The following is a 22,449-nucleotide window of genomic DNA, read 5'->3' as shown; positions in this document are numbered from 1 at the left end:
GGAGGCCTTCCAGCAACTACATGAATGATCCTGGAATTCTCTAAGATTCTCCAGCCTCAAGCGACCCTTGAGATGACTACAACCCTGGCCAACAGCTTAACTGCAAGCTCTTGAGCAACCCTGAGCCAGAAATACTCAGCTAAGCCATTCCCAGATACCTAACCCTCAAAAACTATGTGAGATAACAGATGTTTACTGTTTTAAGCTGCTAAACTTTGGGGTAATTTGTTAATGGAACAGTAGATAATATATCACTTAATTAGTTAAATCTAAAACATTTTATTCATTTAAAATATTTTTCATTTTTAAAGAAATACTTCAACCAATAGTAGTAAATAAAGAACACTGAAATAATCATTTCTCATAATCCTAATATGTAGGGACTTTTTTTTACTCAGAAGCTGAAAACATGAAAAACAAAAAATAAACCTTCAAAGTATTACTAAAATACCAAAATCTAAGACAGCATACCTTTGTAGAACTTCATCACAGCTGAGTTCCCGATAAAGATGAACTTTACTGCTTGTCAAAAGTAATTTTTCTTCAGTGTTAAAATATCTGGGAAAACGAGATTCTGCTATCTCAACCAGTCTGTGGAGGAAAAAATAGCACAAGCAAAAACAGTCATTATTTTTTTGCCATTTGCAGCAACATGAATGGAGGGCATTATGCTAAGTGAAATGAGTCAGACAGAGAAAGATGAATACTGTATGTTATCACCTATATGTGGAATCTAAAAAAATACAACAAACTAGTGAATATAACAAAAAAGAGGCAGACTCATAGATACAGAGAACAAACTAATGGTTACCAGTGGGGAGGGGAGGGGAGGGGCAATATAGGGTTGGGGGTGTGGGAGGTTCAAACTACTGGGTTTAAGATAGGCTCGAGGGTATATTGTACAACATGGGGAATGTAGCCAATATTTTGTAATAACTAAATGGAAAGTAACCTTTAAAAATTGTACCAAAAAATTAAAATACATAAATAAATAAATAGTCAATATTTAAGGCCACATAAATTTTACTTAGGAAACTCATAAGCCGTAAGTAACACTGGAAAAAAAGCCTTATCAATAGAGCAGGTATCAAAAAAAAAAGAGCAGGTGTAAGCAAAATGGCTTCATATACAATTATGGAATGTAAGCCCTCGTTTGTAAGCACTAAAAGAGATTACCAGTCAGAGCACAAGCCTAGCAAGGGCTTTTAATCTCATCTAATGCTGAGCAAGCAATATCTCTGAGGTTTAACATAAAAATATATGGTTTTTTACAAATGAAAATTTGACTAGCACCATATGTTTAGTAAATAAGAAAAATGCTTTCATTTTCAGAAATGAAATATATTTGAATATAGAATATTATCATTCTAATAATCAGATATCAGTAAATCTCCATGTCTCAGACCAGAAAAATATGTTTTCTCAATTAAAACTTAAATACATACAAAATAAGTGCTATCCAATAGTTCCTTGGTAAACAGGAAACTATTTTCTAAACAAATGGATGTGTCCAATATTTCCTTAGTAAACAAAAAATTATTTTCTGAACACTGAATTCCGACCTCAAAGCTAGATCTAATGCATGGGGTAGGCCGAGCATTAGAGAGTGACAAGTTGAAACAGATGCAACTATAATCGTTACTAATACAGGACATGGAGTGGTACTAGAAATTTCAAATATTTCTGGCTAAAAATACAAAAATGTAAATCTTTGAGTGTAATTGTCTCCTATTTAAAATGATACTTTATCAGCCCCATACTTAACCATCCAAGGGTGACTGGGAGGAAGGACAATAAATACTAAATACTATATACTATAGTATATATAGTATATATATACTATATACATAAAAATACTATATTTTATGTTCCATTTAACAACACAAAAGTATTACAGAAGAGTGTTTTCATTTCTAAATAGTTAATGAGCTCCAAGAAGAGGCTGAGAATGTTAAAGAGAGGAAAATAAGTTCCTCACATATGCCATACTCAGAAATGAAAGAGAAACTCTAAAACAGGAAAGAAAAAAAATAAAACTAGTTAATAACATTCTTCAAAAAGTATATTTTGAACAATTTGAAAAGAAAAGGCATCATTGGTTCGAACAGGAAGAGGAAAAATTACTTTAGGAGTAAGGAATAGTACCGAAAGTTGTGTAAAAAGTTGAGTACAGAATGGATCAAATGACCATTCAGGAAAACTACTTGAGAGAGGGAGGCATAGGGACTGGAAAAGAAGGAGGAAATGAGGTAAGTGATGAAAGCAAGAAGAAATGAGATGACACTGGCAAAGCAGAATGGGCAAATTTAGAGAGTCTGGGGAAAATGTGTAAATTTCTTGATTAGGGCAACTATTTGCTGAGTTTAGTGCTAGTCAGAGAAGTCAGATAAAAAGCTCTGACACTTGGAACCTGCTGATTTTTAATAGGATAGGGATGGTGACACCTGCCAGAAACATGGAAGTTTTTCAAAATTTGGATACCCAGTCGCATTAGGAACCAGATTCAGAGTACCTAAGTCATTGGCAACAACAACTGAACAGCTGACAGACGATAATAATTTTCTGAATCTAACACTAGGCTGGAGTTCAACCAGCGGCTTGATGGTCAAAGGCTCTGGAAACTATTTCTGCTCTCTCATTCCATTAAAGGCACCTCAGAAGGAGGGTGGTCAATGTGTGGACCTGAACTAACCTTATCCACAGTTACCATGCTGAATACCTGTATCAAATGGATATTTACATACGAATATGCTGTCATTTTCTATAAGTTTCTCCAAATGTTTTTTATTTTAGAAAAAGTATCTAAAAATATATAAATCAAAAACCAAATACAAATGTAGTATTCTATATGCCTCACATTAATCGTAGAATTTCTTATGACAATCTTCACCACAAAGATCTTTTTTGGTTACAGCAAGCGAAAGAAAAGATCTTATGTTTTCCTTCCAAACATTAATTACATAAAATTTGAAAGCAGTGCCATCTAGTGGACATCTTTTTTATTAAAAGTACTCTTTTCAAAAGATGCATTTAAGATTCATTCATTCAATATTTGAGGACCTACTATATGCGAGGCACCATTCTAGGACCTAAGGATACAGCTATGAATAACAACAACAAAACTAAACCAAAAAATCCTTCCCTCATGGAACTTACATGCTACTGACAAAGACAAACAAATAAATATATATTAACATGTCGGATAATATGTGCTTTTAAAGAAAAGTGAATCAGGTTAAGGGAACAGATTGTGACAGACAGAAGTAAGAGCTATTTCATGGAGGGTAGTCTGGGAAAGCCTCTTTAATACGGTGACATTTGAGCAAAGGTTTAAGGGAGATGAGAAAGTGAACCATGTGGCTATCCAGTGAAACAGCACACAGGAAGAGAGAATTACAGCAAGTGCAAAAGTCCAGATGTGGGAAGATGCCTGGGGTGTTGGAGGAATAACAAGGAGGCTTGTAGTAGCTGGAACACAGGAACCAAGAGGCGGAATAAAAGGAAATAAGGTGAGAGAGCTAGCCAGGGGCCAAGACCACATAAGATTTCTATGTTTGTGAGTTTTGGGGGTTTTTTTTTTAGTTTTCATTTAGTAAAATGCGAAACCTAGGATCAGGACTGACATGATCCAACTTCTTTTCTTTTCTTAAAGAATCACTCTAGCTACCAAATGTAGAAGAGGCTACGGAGGGGCAAGGGTGACAGCAAGATCAGCTAGTGCTGTCGTCCAGATAGAGATGATGACTTGACCTAGAGAACAGCTCAGGTGATTAGAAGTAACTGCACTCCAGATACAGTTCCATAGAGTATCGAAGGGATTTCTTGACTAATCGGATGAGCAGCTGGAGAAATGGAATTACCATTCACTAAAGTGGAGAAGACTGGATTCAGATCAAGGTTTTTGTTATAAGTTCCTCCTGTTACTTCACAGCTCTTTTATAAAAGGAAAGAAAAGCTTTACATTAGCGACCACGTGCCAACTTGAAACCAAACACATGCTTAATGTAAAAAAAAAAAAAAAAAAAAAAGTTTTCCAAAATTCTAGTTGAAATCTAGCATCATAAATGTGCTGAAATATAAGTTTATGGTTTCTCAAAGCTTCATGTAATACTTTCCTGTTCATTAATTCAATATGTACTTGCTCAATACTGTGGTATTACAAAGTATAACAACGTGAATCTATTAGTTCCTTACAGATTCCAGAATATTCCAATGTTTTGTTTTAGTGATAATAAGTACTTATGACTAATTTTCATTTTCTATCATAAAAACTCTTCAGGATCTCCCTCGCCACTAATTCACCTCGATTCACAAATGATAGGACAGCTGGAACTGAACTAAGAAAAACCTACTCAGACTCATGAAACCATCTCAAAAAATAGTAAAAGGGAATTTATCTCCCCTGTTGTTTGCCCCCTGGGTTAAAGATCTGGATTTGTACCAACTAGCAAGTAGGTAAATGGTCCTAAGACCACACTGGTATTGCCTTCAGAATCAGCCAAAGTCATGCTGGGCACTACCACTACATGCCTCTCCCTGATACACTGGTTCAGAAAGAGTGATACTCTAGGTAGTTTGGTAGGAATTAAAGGGCACTGGCTGTAGGGTACTTGGCACCCTCAGAAATGACATTAATACCAAGTACAAAACTTCCTTCAGATCTAAGCTTGGCCATTGCTTCCACATGGTACCAACACAACATATAGCTCTCCTTTGTATACTTAGTTATAATAGTTGTAATTTTACAGTTTTGTGGTTACTTGATTTTCTTCCTCCCCTGTTGGACTACATCTTTCTTCCTAGTTTTCAAAGCTCTTCTGATCTCATGACATCTCAGAAATGTCTACTTCTGCCTCTTACAATTCCAATTCTATGTCCCACCTCCCCAAGTCTCCAACTTCCAGGGTCCTGGGTCCCATCTCCTGCTTCCCCAGATCCCTCCGTCCTCCGCACACACATATCCACTTGCAGTTCTAAGATTGCTTTATTTTCCTTTATCCATTTTATTTCTCCCAAAGTTTTATTTCAAAAATTTCTATTACTACTACCATCCATATTACCTCCTTTTTTATTCTTAACCTCCAGTTCCATCTTTTTCTAATTATCCCCAATAGGGATAATATAGTATTCATTCAATTCATGTATACTGGAATTTTCATGGCTGCCAAAATTTCCATAGACAGGTCACTAACCTATTTATCCATAGTCTCAAGGTATGTACAGCATATAGCATCTAAGACTATATGAGACCCGAAGCATAAGTCCAATAGGTAAAACAAATAAAAACAGACTTTTCCTGAATCAATCAGAAGAAGGAGATCCAGAACTCTGCCTGTTTAGCATTCCCCTCTCCCCAAGGCAGTCCCTGAGTACCTGAGGGTTTAGCACCAGATTATACTATTATCTAATTATTAAGCAGTACAGAAATACAATTGCAGCCTGTGATGAACAAGCATGATTAACATACTTCTCAAAAATATGTAAAAATGAGCTAGCTAGTGTATTGCTTTAAAAAAATATATAACTAACCATTCCAAAGTGCTTTTAAGTATACCACCCTCAAGGTTTTCTTTTTTCTTTTTTTTCTTTCTTTCTTTCTTTATTTTTGGGCTGTGTTGGGTCTTCGTTGCTGCGTGCAGGCTTTCTCTAGTTGCGGCAAGCGGGAGCTACTCTTCGTCGTGGTGCACGGGCTTCTCATTGCAGTCACTTCTCTTGTTGTGGAGCACGGGCTCTAGGCGTGCGGGCTTCAGTAGTCGTGGCACGTGGGCTCAGTGGTTGTGGCTGGCGGGCTCTAGAGTTCAGGCTCAGTAGTTGTGGCATACGGGCTTAGTTGCTCCACGGCATGTGGAATCTTCCTGGACCAGGACTCAAACCCGTGTCTCCTGCATTGGCAGGCGGACTCTTAACCACTGCGTCAGCAAGGAAGTCCTTTCTTTTTTTTTAATACATTTTAAACTTCACTTGTTTTTATTTATTCTTCCTCTGTTTTTTTCCTCCTTCTTGATAAAAAGATATCTAGCAACTTATTGACAGAAATTATTTTCCACTTTTTTCACTTACCCTAAATTCTCTATATGTTAATCCTTTAATCTTCCTTCATGTTAATCCTTCAATTCACTTTCACATTTGTGTTTTTCTTTTTTAACTGATTTTTTTAAATTCATTTATTTTTTAAATTTATTTTTGGCTGCGTTGGGTCTTCATTGCAGTGTGCGGGCTTCTCACTGTGGTGGCTTCTCTTGTTTTGGAGCATGGGCTCTCGGAATGTGGGCTTCGGTGGTTGCAGCACGTGGGTTCAGTAGTTGTGGAACGCGGGCTTAGTTGCTCCGCAACCCGTGGGATCTTCCCAGACCAAGGCTCGAACCCGTGTCCCCTGCAATGGCAGGCGGATTCTTAACCACTGTGCCACCAGGGAAGCCCTCATTTGTGCTTTTCGGAGAGCTTGTTTGAAGGACAAAATGGAGACAATTATCCATACAGAGACATACAGAAAGCTAAAGCATATTCCTTTTTGGGTCTTATATTTTCCTGCTTTATCTTTTATCTAAGTCCAAAAACTATCCCAGTTGTGGCAGACACTATTAATTACCTACCAATATCCATTCCCACTTCTTCCTTGCTATGGGAACCCCAATTTTACTCAGGCAGTTATGTTAACCAGCCCCATCACACTTGTTACAAATATGTTTTACCCTCACTTTTCCATCCTCCCTTGCATGTAGGGGTGACCAAGTGGTAAATCTGCAGAAGGATTCCAGAGCGTGAAAAGAAAATCAGCAGAGGGGAGGAGGCGGCTACTCTGAAAAGTATATTTTCCTGATAAAAGATATAATTGGCTCTTTCTCTTCTCACTGACTCGAGCACAGAATGGATATTATGCTTAAAATGTACCAGCCCTAGGTCTCTATCATCACTGAGAGACAGAACCAGTGCCAGCAACCACCTACTCAGGTCTTCCTGTTATGGGGAAAAATATAAACCTCTTGTTTTTTAAGCCGCTGTTCTTTGTGTATCCAGTTGCTTGCAGGAGAAAGCTTTCCTAACTGATTGACCAACCTTCCCCAGTAACTCCAAATAGGGATCAAACAATATTGTAACAGCACAAATGAAATGTGACCAAGCATCACAGAGCCAGCTCCATGCTCTGAGCTGCCATGACAAACTCCAGAAGGCACTATAAGAACACCAAGTCTGGCATCTATACAAAAGAGCATAGGGACCTTTGATTCCACCTGACCCTAGCACCAGATGATCACACTTTTCAAGTGTTGTGGAGAATAGACTAGAAAAATAAAAACAATATACATCTCAACCCTTGTCTTCAAATGACCTTCATAAGAGTTCCTTGTGAATTATGCAACATAATTCCAACAAAAGGGACAAAAATTTTACCACTCCATTTTCCAGCCTGCCTCTAATGCAAGTACTAAGTAATATGTACATAGGCAGGAAAAGATAATGAAGGAAAATAACTAATACAGAGAATGCAAAAAGTAGCCAATTAGACTAAATGCAAAGACAAAGAAAAACAAACAAAAATCTCCACAAATTAATATGGAAAATGTAGACTAGTCACCTGCTACTGGATTTCACCTAATTCACTGATAGGTTTTTAACCTACTCTGAACTGTAATACTGATAACAATGAAATAATGCAACAGTTTAAGAAGACATTGTAAACTCAGCTTTGAAAGTGGTGCAAAAAAAGCAAGAATCCAATTACAGTGAACTAAACTGCTGTTTTCAGAATAACCTTAATCCTTCAATTCTTTAAGCAAATGCCCCAGGACCTTTGTAAGAGCTATTTATACATTAGCTATTTATTACCTAATTGGCTATTTAATACCTTCTTGGCTTATGAGTTGAAAGCTAGTCATTGGCATTTTAAAGAGTACCTTTCACCTGGACAACCTGAGTGAGCCAATGTCTTTACCAGATTTAGCATCAAATATATTTGTATCGGCTTTAATATCAAATATGTTTCAACGTTCAGATTTCCAGCAGTGTCACATGTTTATGCTTCTGTTTTTGTTTTTTTTTTTACCATTTATTTGTTAAAGATCCAAATAAGTTTATCACATTACAATTGATCACTATGTCTTTTTCCCAGCTTTACTGAGATATAATTGACATATAACATTGTTTAAGTTTAAGGTGTACAATGTGATGTGAGCAATACATCTTTTTGTTAAGCTCAATTTTTTTTTTATTGAAGTATAATTGCTTTACAATGTTGTGTTAGTTTCTGCTGGACAATGAAGTGAATCAGCTGTACGTATACATATATCCCCTCTCTTGGACCTCCCTCCCACCCATCCCACCCATCTAGGTCATCACAGAGCACCAAGCTGAGCTCCCTGTGCTATACAGCAGGTTCCAACTAGCTATCTAGTTTACACATGGTAGTGTATATATGTCTATCCTAATCTCCCAGTTCATCCCACCCTCCCCTTCCCCCCTGTGCCCACAGGTCCATTCTCTATGTCTGCGTCTCTATTCCTGCCCTGCAAAGAGGTTCATCTGTACCATTTTTCTAAATTCCACATATATGCGTTAATATACGATATTTGTTTTTCTCTTTCTGACTTACTTCACTCTGTATGACAGACTCTAGGTCCATTTACATCTCTACAAATGACCCAATTTCATTCCTCTTTATGGCTGAGTAATACTGTTGGTGGGAATGTAAACTGATACAGCCACTATAGAGAACAGTATGGAGGTTCCTTAAAAAACTGAAAATAGAACTACCATATGACCCAGCAATCCCACTACTGGGCATATATCCTGAGAAAACCATAATTCAAAAAGACACATGCACCCCAATGTTCTTTGCAGCATTATTTACAATAGCCAGGACATGGAAGCAACCTAAATGTCCTCGATACATCTTTTAAGTCTCTTTTAATCCAGAAGTTTATCCTCCAACTCTTTTTTTTAATCCTACAAATTGTTGTTTGTTGTGTTCCACAGTTTGGATTTTCTGATTACATCCCTCGGGTGTAGTTTCACGTGTTGCTCTCTTCTCTGTATATGTTGTAAACTGGTCGTTGGATCTGAAAGCTTGATCACTTTCTGGTTTGATTATTCTTCCATCAGCAAGTACCACAATGACTGGTTGCCTTTTTGTGATGCTAGCACACTTTTCTGTTTATGAACGGTTTTTATTCACGACACTTCTGACACCAAATGTGTGGGTTTTCTATACTAAGCAATTTTCCAGTTCCCTATGGACACCAACTGGGTGTCCTACAAGTCAATTCAATTCTAACACTAACTACTAGGAGTTAACTCAGACACCGCAGGTTAAAGTCTCAGACTCACAAGACTGCCCCCACTTCAGACATCAATCACAAGTCCCAGGCCTCTGGTACTTCAGACCAACCAGCTATAAATCAGGAGTACCATCCCCCCCAGCACCTCAATGTGTTCACCAACCCAGAAGCTCTCCAAACCCTATAAGTTAGAGGGATTTGTGGAGACTCCATTACATGGGCATGATTAATTAAATGGGAATGCTGATTGATCCATTTCTAGTCCCTCTTCCCTCCTCAGAGGTTGGGGAGGTTGGGCTGAAAGTTCAACCCTATAATTACATGACCAGTTCCTCTGGCTACCAGCCCCCTTCAGATGCAATCTAGGGACCCACCAAGAGTCATCTCGTTAGCATAAACTCAGGTATGGTTGGAAAGGGGCTAATTACGAATAACAAATTATGCTCCTCTCAGCTCTATCACTCAGGAAATTCCAAAGGTTTTAGAAGTTTGTTTGTCAGTAACCAGGATGACAACAAAATATGTATTTATTATATCACAATATTCAGTTCTTAGATCACTAGATTATTAGGGTTTATAATTTGGTTATATTGTATCATTCCTTCATCATTTATTATTGGAATACTTCTATAAAAGAGACATTTGTTACTTAGTAATACAAATTCGTAATTTGTTACTTAGTAATACAGTTCGTATTGAAAAGAGAATAAATGCTTGATTTCTTTTTTTTTTTTTTTAACTTATTTTCAAAATAATAAGTTGCTTCTCCAGAATTCTCCAATGGTAATCAATTTGTTGCTTTTCATTTTATTTATTTATTTATTTTTGGCTGCGTTGGGTCTTCGATGCTGCGCATGGGCTTTCTCTAGTTGTGGAGAGCGGGGGCTACTCTTCATTGTGGTGCACAGGCTTCTCATTGCAGTGGCTTCTCTTGTTGTGGAGCACAGGCTCTAGGCATGCAGGTGTCTGTAGTTGTGGCATGCGGGCTCAGTAGTTGTGGTTCATGGGCTCCAGAGTGCAGGCTCAGTAGGTGTGGTGCACGGGCTTAGTTGCTCCACGGTATGTGGGATCTTCCCGGATCAGGGCTTGAACCCACGACCCCTGCATTGACAGGCGGATTCTCAACCACTGTGCCACCAGGGAAGTCCTGCTTTCCATTTCTTAATATTATAGAATCATGAATTTAAACATATTCCATGTATTTCAATCAACTTCTATTATTGTTCTACTGGTGCTCAATTTGTTTCATCTTTGGCCAGTGGGAGCTCTTCAGGTTGACTCCAGAGTCCTTCTGACACTCCCTTAGCTAGTCGTTGATAGCTTTCTTGCTATCACATAAGATGTTTCAGACTCAACTTAAAAACCTCCTAATACTCTGGCTTCTCTTCAGATTGAATAAATCTTTTGCCTTTTACTAAAACAAACAAACAAAACTTTCTGCTCCATAGCTAGAATCAGCCATTCCCCCATGGAACCCTCATTCCTTTTAGTAGGATATGGTATCTGGATTCCACGATCTGAGAGCAATTCCTTCAATTCCTGTCAATTCCTTCATTTATCAAACATTTTCTGAGCAGTTAGTATGTGTCAGTCATAGGATTTGGCTTTCAAGATACAAAGATATAACACAAACTCAAAGAGCTGACAAACCAGTGGCATATACTTAGAAAGAATACATAATCAAGACATGTAGAACAAAGCAAGTAAGCTCTAGGCAAAATAATCCATTTGGAATTTATCTGGTCAGGTAATACACTTTGATCTTTGTAGTACTCTTAGAGAGAAATAAGTAAGATTCACTGTGATATAACTAGAGAAAGACCCAAAGAACTATACCTATACTATACCTTGGCTAAGAAAACAGAATTGAATCATTCTCTAGATATATAAAGCACTGTTACTTATGAACGTCAATCAGAGCAGGGGAAGAGGAGATCAGACTTATCTTCAGGTATAAAGAGTTACACAAATGACTGAATGCCTTTCTCATAGAATGTTAAAATAAAGGTCCTTGCCAAACTAAGGAAATCTTTTCTTTCTAAGCATGCATATATTGACCGTCAGTGTGTTTCTTGCATTTAATACCATACTATTCCAAAGATTAAAGTAAAATATTTCTCAAGCAAAAAATGTTTTGAAAATTGCAATTTTTCCATTCACTAATATTTTACTTCCAACTAGAAATTACTTACAAAGCAGCTTACCTTTTGTCTGTCTTATTAACTTTCCCTCTTCTCCATTTTCTACTTACATACCTCTCTCTGTTTCTTAAACTTGTTTCTTCCTGACTTTCTGCAAAACACAGCTTATTCAGGAACCCCACTCAAACCAATAAGAAAGGGATAGAAAAGGCAAAAAGAAATTGCTGCCTGTGTCAATTTTAAAAGGAAAATTCCTTTAAAACAGTATCTAACACTCTGTATTCTCAAAGATAAAAAATGTTAACTTGTTTGTAAATGTTACATGCTGTATATAAGTTACAAAAATAAAGCATTGTAATGAAAAATAATAAAATCTCCCACCTTTCAGCACTAAATGCTGACTCTGTGTCAATGTACACAACAGCTCCTTCTAATCCTCCCATGTTGGTAGGTAACGTAGCCAAAATGCTCATCATTATACAAAACTGAGTTTTTCCACAACCTGGTGGACCTGTAATCTAAAAAAAAAAAAAAAAATTGTTATTTGTATAAACATTACAATCTAATCAAAGCAAAATCCTTTTAAGAACTTGCCACTTATACAGTCCAACTAACCTGGGTTCCCAGAGAGAACATTCTAATACGCCCCTTGTATGTAATAAATTAACCTCTCCCCTATGCATCTGAACCGGTACTAGTTATGCACCATCCTTGGGAGAAATGAGAAAATAGTCACCCAAACCATCCTCTGTGTTCTGTAGTTCAGATGAAAAACTGGTTGAGAAAGCCTTGAGGATTCATTTATAAATTCACAACTTGGAGTTCTATACCTCTTCCTCATTAAGACATTTATAGAAAGATCTTGAAAATATTTAAGAGGCTTTAATAATTGGTTTAGCATTTGTTATAAATTGGCCTTTCAAAACAATTTTGTACTAGTCCCATTGAAAGGTACTTTGATCTTTATTCTTAAAAGTATTTAGGAGTAAAAGGTATTGATATATACAATTTAATTTCAAATGAATCAGAAAAAAATTGTATGTGTCTCTGTGTGTGTCTGTGTAGAAGAGAGATAAAGCAAATAAAACAAAATTCAATAATTACTGAATCTAGGTGATTCATACTTTGAAGTGTATATTTTAAAATTTTAGTTGGTGGAAAGCTATTTTGAGATTATAAAATTCGAAAACAAGAGGGTATAGATGGAAAAGAATAGGACGTTAATCACAGGCATATTTGAGTCCAACAGGAAGTAGTTAACAAAAATTAATTTGAAAATATTAAAAATATTCCCTTTAATACACTATTTGTCATACTGGCTGTGGCATACAAATTTTAAGAACCAAAACACTATCCCTTTTGTGAGGATAACACTAATGAACAATTTTTCACAATAGGAAGAAGGGAAAAGAAGAGGAGGAAATGAGAGAAGAAAATCTCAGGTAGAGATGAACAAAAGTCCAAGCTAAGACTGAGATACACTAGATCTGAAGAAACTGTCTCAGATATACTATGAAGCCGGAAGAAATAAGAAGGGATGACCCAGGAGTCTAAATCATGGAGGCCAATGGTTCTCAAACATGAGTGAACATTAGAATCACCTGGCAAGCTCATTAACCAGCATTTCTGGTTAACAATAGGTCTGAAATAGGGCCTAATAATTTACATTTCTAGTAAGTTGACACTGATGCTGCTCTACATTTGAGAACCACTGTTTTTGGAATTTAGAGTAAGGGTACACTTCATTTATCAAAGCTTAACATTAAAAAAAACAAAGGCTCACAAGCTAGAAACCATGTGCTGATTTATAATCTCTAAAACAATGATTCAGACTTTTAGGATAAATAATTGCTGCTAATAATAACAGTGTGCCAGATCATGAGTGATCAGTGAAAACTCCAAAGTTCTTTGATTACATACTCCAACAAACAAACCGAAAAAAAAATAAAATAAAAATTTTAGTATGAACCTCCAATATATTGCATATGTATTAATTATATATATACTATTTTACTAATACATTCTATGCAGTATAAAACCACATAAAGTAGGGATTAAAAAATAAAGATTACAAGCATTTAAAAATAGTTTCATATCTTGTTTTAATTCTAAAATACAATACAAATCAATAGTTTCATAACATATATTAGTTGTACAGATCTTTTCACTCTCATAAAAACTTATTAGCACTTTTAGTGGAGCAAAGATAACAATGAAAATAAATGAAACTATGTATGCTGTTTTTTAAATATTGATTTAAATATTTTGCAATTCAGCAACTGAAATGTCAGTTCCTAAGTTTTGCTTATTTCAGTACTTAATTGCAATGGCTCAATTACAGTTGAGAAGGTGATAATTGCAAAACTGCAAGGATTGAAGTTAAAGAAATACATGATTTGTTGTACTTAGGAAATCATTTTATTTTTTTTAATACCTTTTTCAATTATCAAAAGTTTTTGTTGAACTCTGGCTAATAAATTTCCATCTTCCCTCATATCAATTAATTATTCTTGTAAACTAATCAAAAGATATTGACTTTTAACATTTTTAACAACTGGTTTCACAATCAAAGGAAACTATTTGGAAGATTTCTTAACAGTATAGAAAATATTGTTAAAATTTTTAAAAGTGTGCAGATAGTAAAGTTTTCACAAGATACACATCTTTGATGACAAAAATCACATGATAAAAGAAACATTTCCGGGGCTTCCCTGGTGGCACAGTGGTTGAGAATCTGCCTGCCAATCCAGGGGACACGGGTTCGAGCCCTGGTCTGGGAGGATCCCACATGGCGTGGAGCAACTAGGCCCGTGAGCTACAGCTACTGAGCCTGCGCGTCTGGAGCCTTTGCTCCGCAACGAGGGGCCGCGACAGTGAGAGGCCCGTGCACCGCGATGAAATTGGCCCCCGCTCGCCACAACTGGAGAAAGCCCTCGCAAAGAAACGAAGACCCAACACAGCCAAAAATAAATAAATAAATAAATTTATTTAAAAAAGAAACATTTCCAAGCAATGATTTGAAAAGCACTCTGTATTTTGATCTCTGTCTTTTAAGAAGCAGTTACTTTCCCACTCACTGTAAAAATATCCTTTACTTTGAAGGGATGGAGTAAGAGTGTTCCATTGGTTGCTTGCTTGCTTGATTTTCAATCTGCTAGGTGGCATATTACATAGCCACTTGTTATACAAAAAGTGTCAGCAAATTTGACATATCTTGTCTTTTCATTCTAAAAAAGTTTCACTCAAAAAACAAAAAAAGTGGGCTTCCCTGGTGGCGCGGTGGTTGGGAGTCTGCCTGCTAGTGCAGGGGACATGGGTTCGAGCCCTGGTCTGGGAGGATCCCACATGCCGCGGAGCGGCTGGGCCCGTGAGCCGCAACTGCTGAGCCTGCGCGTCTGGAGCCTGTGCTCTGCAACGGGAGAGGCCGCGATGGTGAAGAGGCCCGCGCACTGCGATGAAGAGTGGCCCCCGCTTGCCGCAACTAGAGAAAGCCCTCGCACAGAAACGAAGACCCAACACCAGCCAAAAGTAAATGTATAAAAAATAAATAAATAAAAGGTTACTATTAATTTAAAAAAAAAAAAAAAAAAGTTTCACCCATCTTTAAATTCAACAGTCTTTTACAATCTTTGCTGTGAGATAACCAAAGAAGCTCTTGTGATTCAAATGACTTTCATGGTCACTCCTCATCTCATTACAGACTATACCACAAAGAGTCAATACTTTACCAGTCAGGTTTTTATAAAAATTGTACCATCCTGAAGCACTCTTCACACATCTGACATCAGCTTCTGTGTTGCTATAGACTGCCTAAGGATGATGTAACCGAAAAATTCAGAATTTTACAGAGAACATTCGTATACCCACCACCTAGACTCTGCAACTGCCATTTTATTGTTACTATACTATATAGTACAGTATACTACTACACTATACTATCCATGAATCCATCCTTCTATCCATTCATCAGTCCATCTTAGATGTTTTTAAATGCATTTCAAAGTAAGTCAAAGACATAAATATACTTTCACCTAACAGTTCAGTGTGTATATAATTAACCTGAGTTTAATGTGTATGATTTTTTTTTCTTTTAAGGTAAATTTTACACACAATGAAATGCCCAGATCTTGAGTGTATCATTTGATGAGTTCCAGCAAATGTATATACATATGCAATCTAAACCCCTGTCAAAGTCAGAACATTAACATTACTACCAGGAAATTCCCTCATAAACATTGCTTTATATTCAAGAAGTCATTTATTTTTGAGAATATATCTTCCTTGATATATCTTTACTTTTGTGGCCCAAAAATAATTTAGTTCATGTATTTCATTACTGAAACAGAATCTAGCTTATTAATACGATAATCTGAGCCCTGTTAGAAACTTCTGTACTTTTATTATATAGCATCTTTCCACAATGAATAACGTTTTAATTCTTGATGCTTATCATCAGCAATGATTTCCATCTGAAAGTATTTATTCGCAAAAGAATCCATTTAAGTTGTTGCCATGTTGTCTCCTATGTCTTATTTCATCCACTTTACTGTAACAGGACAGGAAGAACAAGAGTGTCCCTGACAGTATTAACAATGTATTGCATTTGATCTTTTGCTCTTAAGAAAACCCAAAAGAGGCTTTTAAATATCTATCATTAATTTTAGTGAAATTTTTCTAGATATTGAATATGTATCACATGACTTTAAACGTCACTGAAAAACCTGTGGAGATTCGTCTTCCTGTGATGTGTTTCTTAACTATGATGGCTTCCTACTATCATTTGCCAGTATTTCAAGGAACAAAATAACAGAGGAAGTTTCACTGTTAACAATAATGGATACGATTCCATATATCAAACTGTTTTCTTTATAATTTCAAATATTTTGGATGTCTTCACAGATGAGATTAGACTGTCATTGATTTTTACTTCATTAATTGTAGGAGAGTCATCAGCTCTGACTTTTATGTACATGTGGTTCACTTCTGCTCACATTATTAGTATTGCCTTCAATATATAGTTTCTTTGCAGGAATCTTTTTATGCCATTTGTCTGCTTTGTGAGGTATGATTTAGTTAAATCAATAAATCCACCTAACTAGGTACATGCAGAACTATAATTCATCCCAATATGTTGAAAATAAAGATACAATCAAGGTGCCCCTGTCAACCTTCTGTATCCTTTCCTCATGGACTATACCTGACACATGACAGTCGAACATACAGACCAAGTGAGGATGCCAGTGTCAATCCACTTATTAAATATCAATAAAGGTTTATTTCATGTTTTAAACTGAAATACCAATAAAAGTTCTAATATCTTCTTCCCACAACCCAATGGACCATCTTACATACTGTCCTTTGGAGACTGGTAGTTTTGAAGAGCCCAAAACACTTTTCATGGACCTTTTATCATCATCAAGGACAACATGGATCAAATTAATCACCAGACATCAGAGCAAAGGAAACTTCTATCAATAATAGTTGAAAGGGGATCTTGAAAATGAGAAATGATGACTCTTCAGAGTTCTAACTAACGAGGAACAAAGGACTTCCTTTCTATACATAGTATCTACATGCCCGGTTTTAGATATGTTCTAAGATTCAATGAGCTTAAACCCATGAAATGCTTTGTGATTTTTAGTGGAAAGGTGAAACAAGCCCCCAATTTAAAAACATTTTTTAAGATGTTATATATGAATATATTCAGTAAAGTATCAAATACCATGATACTGTAAGGTGTTATCTTATTATTCCATCTTCAAAGAAAACATGTAAAAAAAAATCTGAAGTTAAACAAGTGCAACTGGTATTTTACCTGCAACATTATTTTTATGTACTGATTCAGTACAGTCTTGAGAAAAGTAGAATATCACGTGAATAACATAAGATTTCTGGGTTCATTTGGTTTTTGTATGCTTGTTTTACTTTGCATTCAAATTTGGATATTAACATTTTCTTTAAACTATAATAACTGATTTCTAATTCTTTAGCAATCTCAGATCATTTTCATATATTTTTCCTCTCTAACCTCAAAAAAATATGCTATATGCAATTTTTATGGGCTGGCTGGAGTTAAATTTCATTATTTTTTCAGGTTTACTTAGTGGGTTAAAACATTTCAACATTAATAATTTTTAGCTTCAGATACTTTAGCTCTGACTTCTAGCAGCCAAACCACAAAATTTCAAATTGTGTTCAGTTCCCAGGTTCAGCTCCAATGGTGGTTAGAAAGAGAGAACATGCCAAACCAGAATAGTCTAAGAGATTTGCTTCTTGGAAACTCAGAGTGAATACAGCATTTACACACGGAAGACACCAGTAAAATACAATTAGCTTCATAGAGTTAGAGCCTGAGTTTCAACAATCCTGCATGAGAAATGTAAAAGAACAGAAAGAAAACAACTGGTAGTGAAAATCACTAGAATATCAACAAGGAAGCAAATATTAGCAATTGCCTTAAAGGGGGAAGAGAATTATTACCAAGAAAAGAAAGTCTAATTATATTAAAGTGAAAATGAAGCCTAGTCATTTTAGTCTTAAAAAAGATTCACTGGTAGAGATGAATGTGAAACCTGGACCTACTGGGGCCTAAAATCTTACCTAGTAACTCTTCCCCACATTCAAAATAGGGGCATGAGGATGGGGCAATCCACCAAGCCAATACTTTGCAGAGAAAATTTAAGGACTGCCTGGTTCTGATCTGAGAAAAGAGCACGTGGAAACGTCATAGCATCTTTTTAATGGCCCCCTTCCCCCAGCATCTAACTACCCGTCTCCATGTGCTCTACTATTATGTATAAATACGATTAGGTCTTCAGACCTACAGAATTCTTTTTAAGAGTCACTCTCTGAATCCTAAAACAAACAAACAAAGAAACAAAAAGCAAACAATCTCAGAAAGGTTGGGTAGCTCTTTGCCTTGTGAAAGAAATCTTCATCTTAAATTACTTTATATCAACAAGTGGAAGATTTCATATCTTAAATTCTGTCCACCACTCCCTCTTACTCAATACTGACAACTGCTGTTTTTAAAGTAAATGGGAAGGGAATGAAAAAAAGAAGGGAGGGGAACAGAACAGAAAAAAGGCAAGAGGACATGGAAATGACAAGTACCACAAGCTTCACAGTAAAAAAAAAAAAAAAAAAAAATCAAACTGTCAAGAGATATAATTTATTTAACAATCATATAATATGTGCCATATAAAAGACTTTATGAAACCTTTATGGAGAAAGATGTTCATTTCTAAATCAGGAAATGAGTGAAGAATTCGGAACAATGATTCAAGCAACCACATATGCTAAACTCCTGTACTAGGACAAAGGCCTGGTTGTCCTGCCTTTCAAAACACTGGGCAGGATAAACAAATCCCATCAGCAGACCACATTCAAGGAACGCTGATTAGAAATCTCTCCCTAGTTTTCCTACTGCTGTTGCTGCACGTGGAGCCAACCAGAATCTGACTGCAGCTTGAAGGAGATGAGACCCACCCTGGCTAACCTGCAGACCCATGAGCAAGAAAAATTACTGTTTGCTGTTGTTGTAAGCAGACTTGAGCAGCCAAAATTGACTGATAAAGCATTTATGTTTTCTACTTCACTGTTGATACATTTCTATATATGCCAAGGCCCTTGTGGACACTTGAATTTACAAGCCCTGACTTATTGTCTCCTGTGATCTTCAGACCACAGCCCACCCTGCCAACTAAAAAGAAGCAGAACTGAAATATTTAACTGTTCTGAGGAAAAGTTAGGAAGCCGAAACAGGACTCTGGCGTCCTGCCTCTACCTTTCTGGGACAGTAGGATGGTCACTTCCAAAGCAAAACTGCCCTACTCAAGGAGGACACCTGGTCTCCTTAAATCATGAACAAAGCATAGAAATGACTCAGGAAACACAAATAATGTAGACACGTGCTACATTGTTTCTCATTACTTACAGCAAGGATCTGGGTGTAACCATTACTCTTAAATGTCGTAAAGATTTGGCAGTGCTTCACAGGTTTACCCTTCCAGAGATACTCTCCAAACAAGACATGCAGATGCTACATCTCTTTTCGCTGACATGAGTTTGGACCAGTACTCTAGTCCTGTAATCTCTGGATTACAGTATGAAAATACCTTTTTTAATGATCCCTTTAAATACAACCTTTAATTTTACCTAATCACATCAGCATCTTTGTCATGCACTCTCAGCAGGGATGATAGTGACCCCAAAGGCAAAACTTGCTTTTGATTGGGGAGGAGGGATTTTACTCTTTTTCCATATAAAGCACAGATCCACATACAGTACATAAACAGATATACAGTATATCTATGGTATTAAAATCTCATGGGGGGGTGGGGGTTTATTAGGGGAAAAAATGTCTAAAAAGCTCCTTAGGGGGTGATAATGAAAAAAAGATTGAGAAACACTGATCTGATCTGTATTACCTCATGTGAGAAGGCTACCATTACATGGTCTGATCTCCACATAACGCAAACATTTAAAGGTTAAACTTTAAACATATCTTTACTACCAATACTGTTATAATAGATGCAGAATTATCTGCTTATATATTCCATAAGTGAGGAATTTGATGTTCTCTGGGAATGAGACAAAGCCCTGTAGCTCACTTCCATTAGTGATTCAGCAGAGTTGGTTTCTCTTTGATTTCTCCTCTGCTGCTTTGCCTTTGGCATGAGTAGCACTTCTCTAATTCCACTTTTAATCTTGGTGCTGTAACTGAACATACACAGATTCAGTGCAGTTCACATAAATCAAAACTGATGATAAATAAATTAGGGTGTTTTGAAGTCAGAGTCAGGAAAGAGCAGCTATAAAAGTGACAGCAGAATGTTTCCAGATTTATTCTTACTCCCTCAAGTCATCTCCAGGCCTAGTCTAAGTTTACTCAACTAGATGCCTTACCTCTTACCTTCACCAGATCTAACTTCTATCTGATATCCAGGACTCCAGGTTTGAACTTTTCACCAGAAACAAAGATCGTGCAATGCAATTTAGTTAGACATCTCCACTGAGACCTGTATGAGTTATTGCTATGTAACAAATGACCACAAACCTAGCAGCTTTAAAACAACACCCGTTTATTATGTCACAGTTCTGTAGGTCAGTGAGCCACTTTGGAGGCATCTCCTCTAGCTCCAGTCAAGTTTTCAGATAATGGCAGCCTCAGCCAATATCTTAACTGTAATCTCATGAGAGACCAGAACCAAAAACAGCCAGCTAAGCTGCTTCTGAATTCCTGACTCACAGAAATTGTGTGAGATAATAAGCATTTATTGATGTTTCTAGCCACGAAGTTTTGGAATGATTTGTTAAACAGCAGTATGTAACCACAATTATATAAATAAATATGTAGATATAGATATATAGAATCAGAGATATTCAACTTTAAAACTTGTAAGAAAAAAACTTCTAAAATAAAAGAATCACTGATGTTTATTAATAAAAAATCAATGAAGTAGAAAAATCATATTCCTTAAATGTACTATATTGAAAAACAAATGGCATACAAACGAAAGTAAATATTGTACCATGAAAGAATAATAACATTAAAAGTTCCTCAAGTTTGGCTTATTCAAAGACCAAAGAGGAGAGTGTAGGAGAGACAGCAAGAACCAAAACATTATAGCAAACAAGTACTAAAGAAGTGCTAAAAAATAAATAAATGAAAACAAATTCATTCATTCAATTAATATTTATTATGTACCTTCTACCTGTGCTAATACTGTGGATGTAATAATAATAAGAAGAAGACAATCCCTGCCCACTTGGAATTTATTCTCCAATGAGGAAGACATACATTAACTAATCACACAAACAGTAAACCTTTAACGGTGACAAGTGCTACACAGAAGAACCATAGTACATGGTTCAGTTCTCCAGTAATACACAATTCTAAATCTGTTAATTTAAACATAATAAAATAGGCTCAAAATATACAAAATAAGAGAACTACAATTAAATTTGTTAACAATATAACGGAGTATTTTAACAACCCTCTCTGAATTAGTATCAGGTCAGGTTGAGAAAAAAAATCAGCAAAGACAAAGAAGAGTTGAACAACCCAAATTACAAGCTTAATTTAATGGCCGCAGGCAGAACACACAATCAGAGAATAATCATTCTTCTCATGGACACACGGGACACTTACAAAAGTTGATCACATATTAATCCTTAAAACAAGTTTCAGGGACTTTCCTGGTGGCACAGTGGTTAAGACTCCATGCTCCCAATGCAGGGGGCATGGGTTTGATCCCTAGTCAGGGAACTAGATCCCACATGCATGCCACAACTAAGAGTTCGCATGCCACAACTAAGGAACCAGTGAGCCGCAACTAAGGAATCCTTGAGCCACAACTAAGGAGCCTGTCCGCCACAAATAAGGAGCCCATCTGCCACAACTAAGGAGCCCGCCTGCTGCAACTAAGACCCGGAGCTACAAAATAAAAATAAATAAATAAATAAATATTAAAAAACAACAACAACAACAACAAGAAGTCTCAGAAAATTTCTGAGACTCAATATCACACAAAATTCTCTGACCAAAATGCAATTAGGTTGACAATCTAATTAAAATGTGAAAGGTAAATTTTTAATTAAATAATTCAGATATTCAAACATTCCAAAAAAACATGAGTTAAACAAGTAATCATAATGGAAATTTTTAAATACTATTAGCACTAAATAAAAATGAAAATACTTTATCACAAAAAAGAATGCAGCAAGAAAAATTCATAGCCTTACAAGCTCAGAGTAAAAAGAAGAAAAACTGAAAATTAATTAATTAAATGTGTAATTTAAGAAGTTGGGGGGTGGTGATAAGAATCCCAGAAAAAACACAATTAGATAGAGGGAGATAATAAGAAAATAACAGAAATCATGGAAGTAGAAGACAAGGAAAACCAACAAAGAACCAAAACAAAAAGCACAGTTCTTTGAAAAGACTATAAAATACTCAAACCTTTGACCAGATCTTTTTAAAAGGAAGGGAAAGAGAAGACAAAGTAAATAATATTAGGAATGAAAAGGGT

At 36.2% G+C, this 22,449-nt stretch overlaps 1 protein-coding gene across 9 annotated transcripts in view; it reads right to left on the bottom strand.

Moving 5' to 3' along the window:
- RAD51B (RAD51 paralog B) overlaps positions 1-22,449 on the bottom strand; it is a 720,881-nt gene that overhangs the window by 663,874 nt on the left and 34,558 nt on the right. For all 9 annotated transcript variants that reach the window (XR_009500950.1, XR_009500951.1, XR_009500945.1 and 6 more), the window contains 2 exons: positions 11,798-11,934; positions 472-591 (listed from right to left, as the gene is read on the bottom strand). Coding sequence is in view for 1 of the 9 variants with exons in the window: in XM_059914493.1 (XP_059770476.1) it covers positions 472-591; positions 11,798-11,934 (257 nt within the window). In the remaining 8 variants the exon portion in view is untranslated. The remainder of the gene's footprint in view (positions 1-471; positions 592-11,797; positions 11,935-22,449) is intronic.

This window comes from Balaenoptera ricei, chromosome 2 (assembly GCF_028023285.1).
Source record: "Balaenoptera ricei isolate mBalRic1 chromosome 2, mBalRic1.hap2, whole genome shotgun sequence".
In the NCBI taxonomy this organism is placed as follows: domain Eukaryota; kingdom Metazoa; phylum Chordata; class Mammalia; order Artiodactyla; family Balaenopteridae; genus Balaenoptera; species Balaenoptera ricei.
This window is presented reverse-complemented; position numbering and strand designations above follow the sequence as displayed.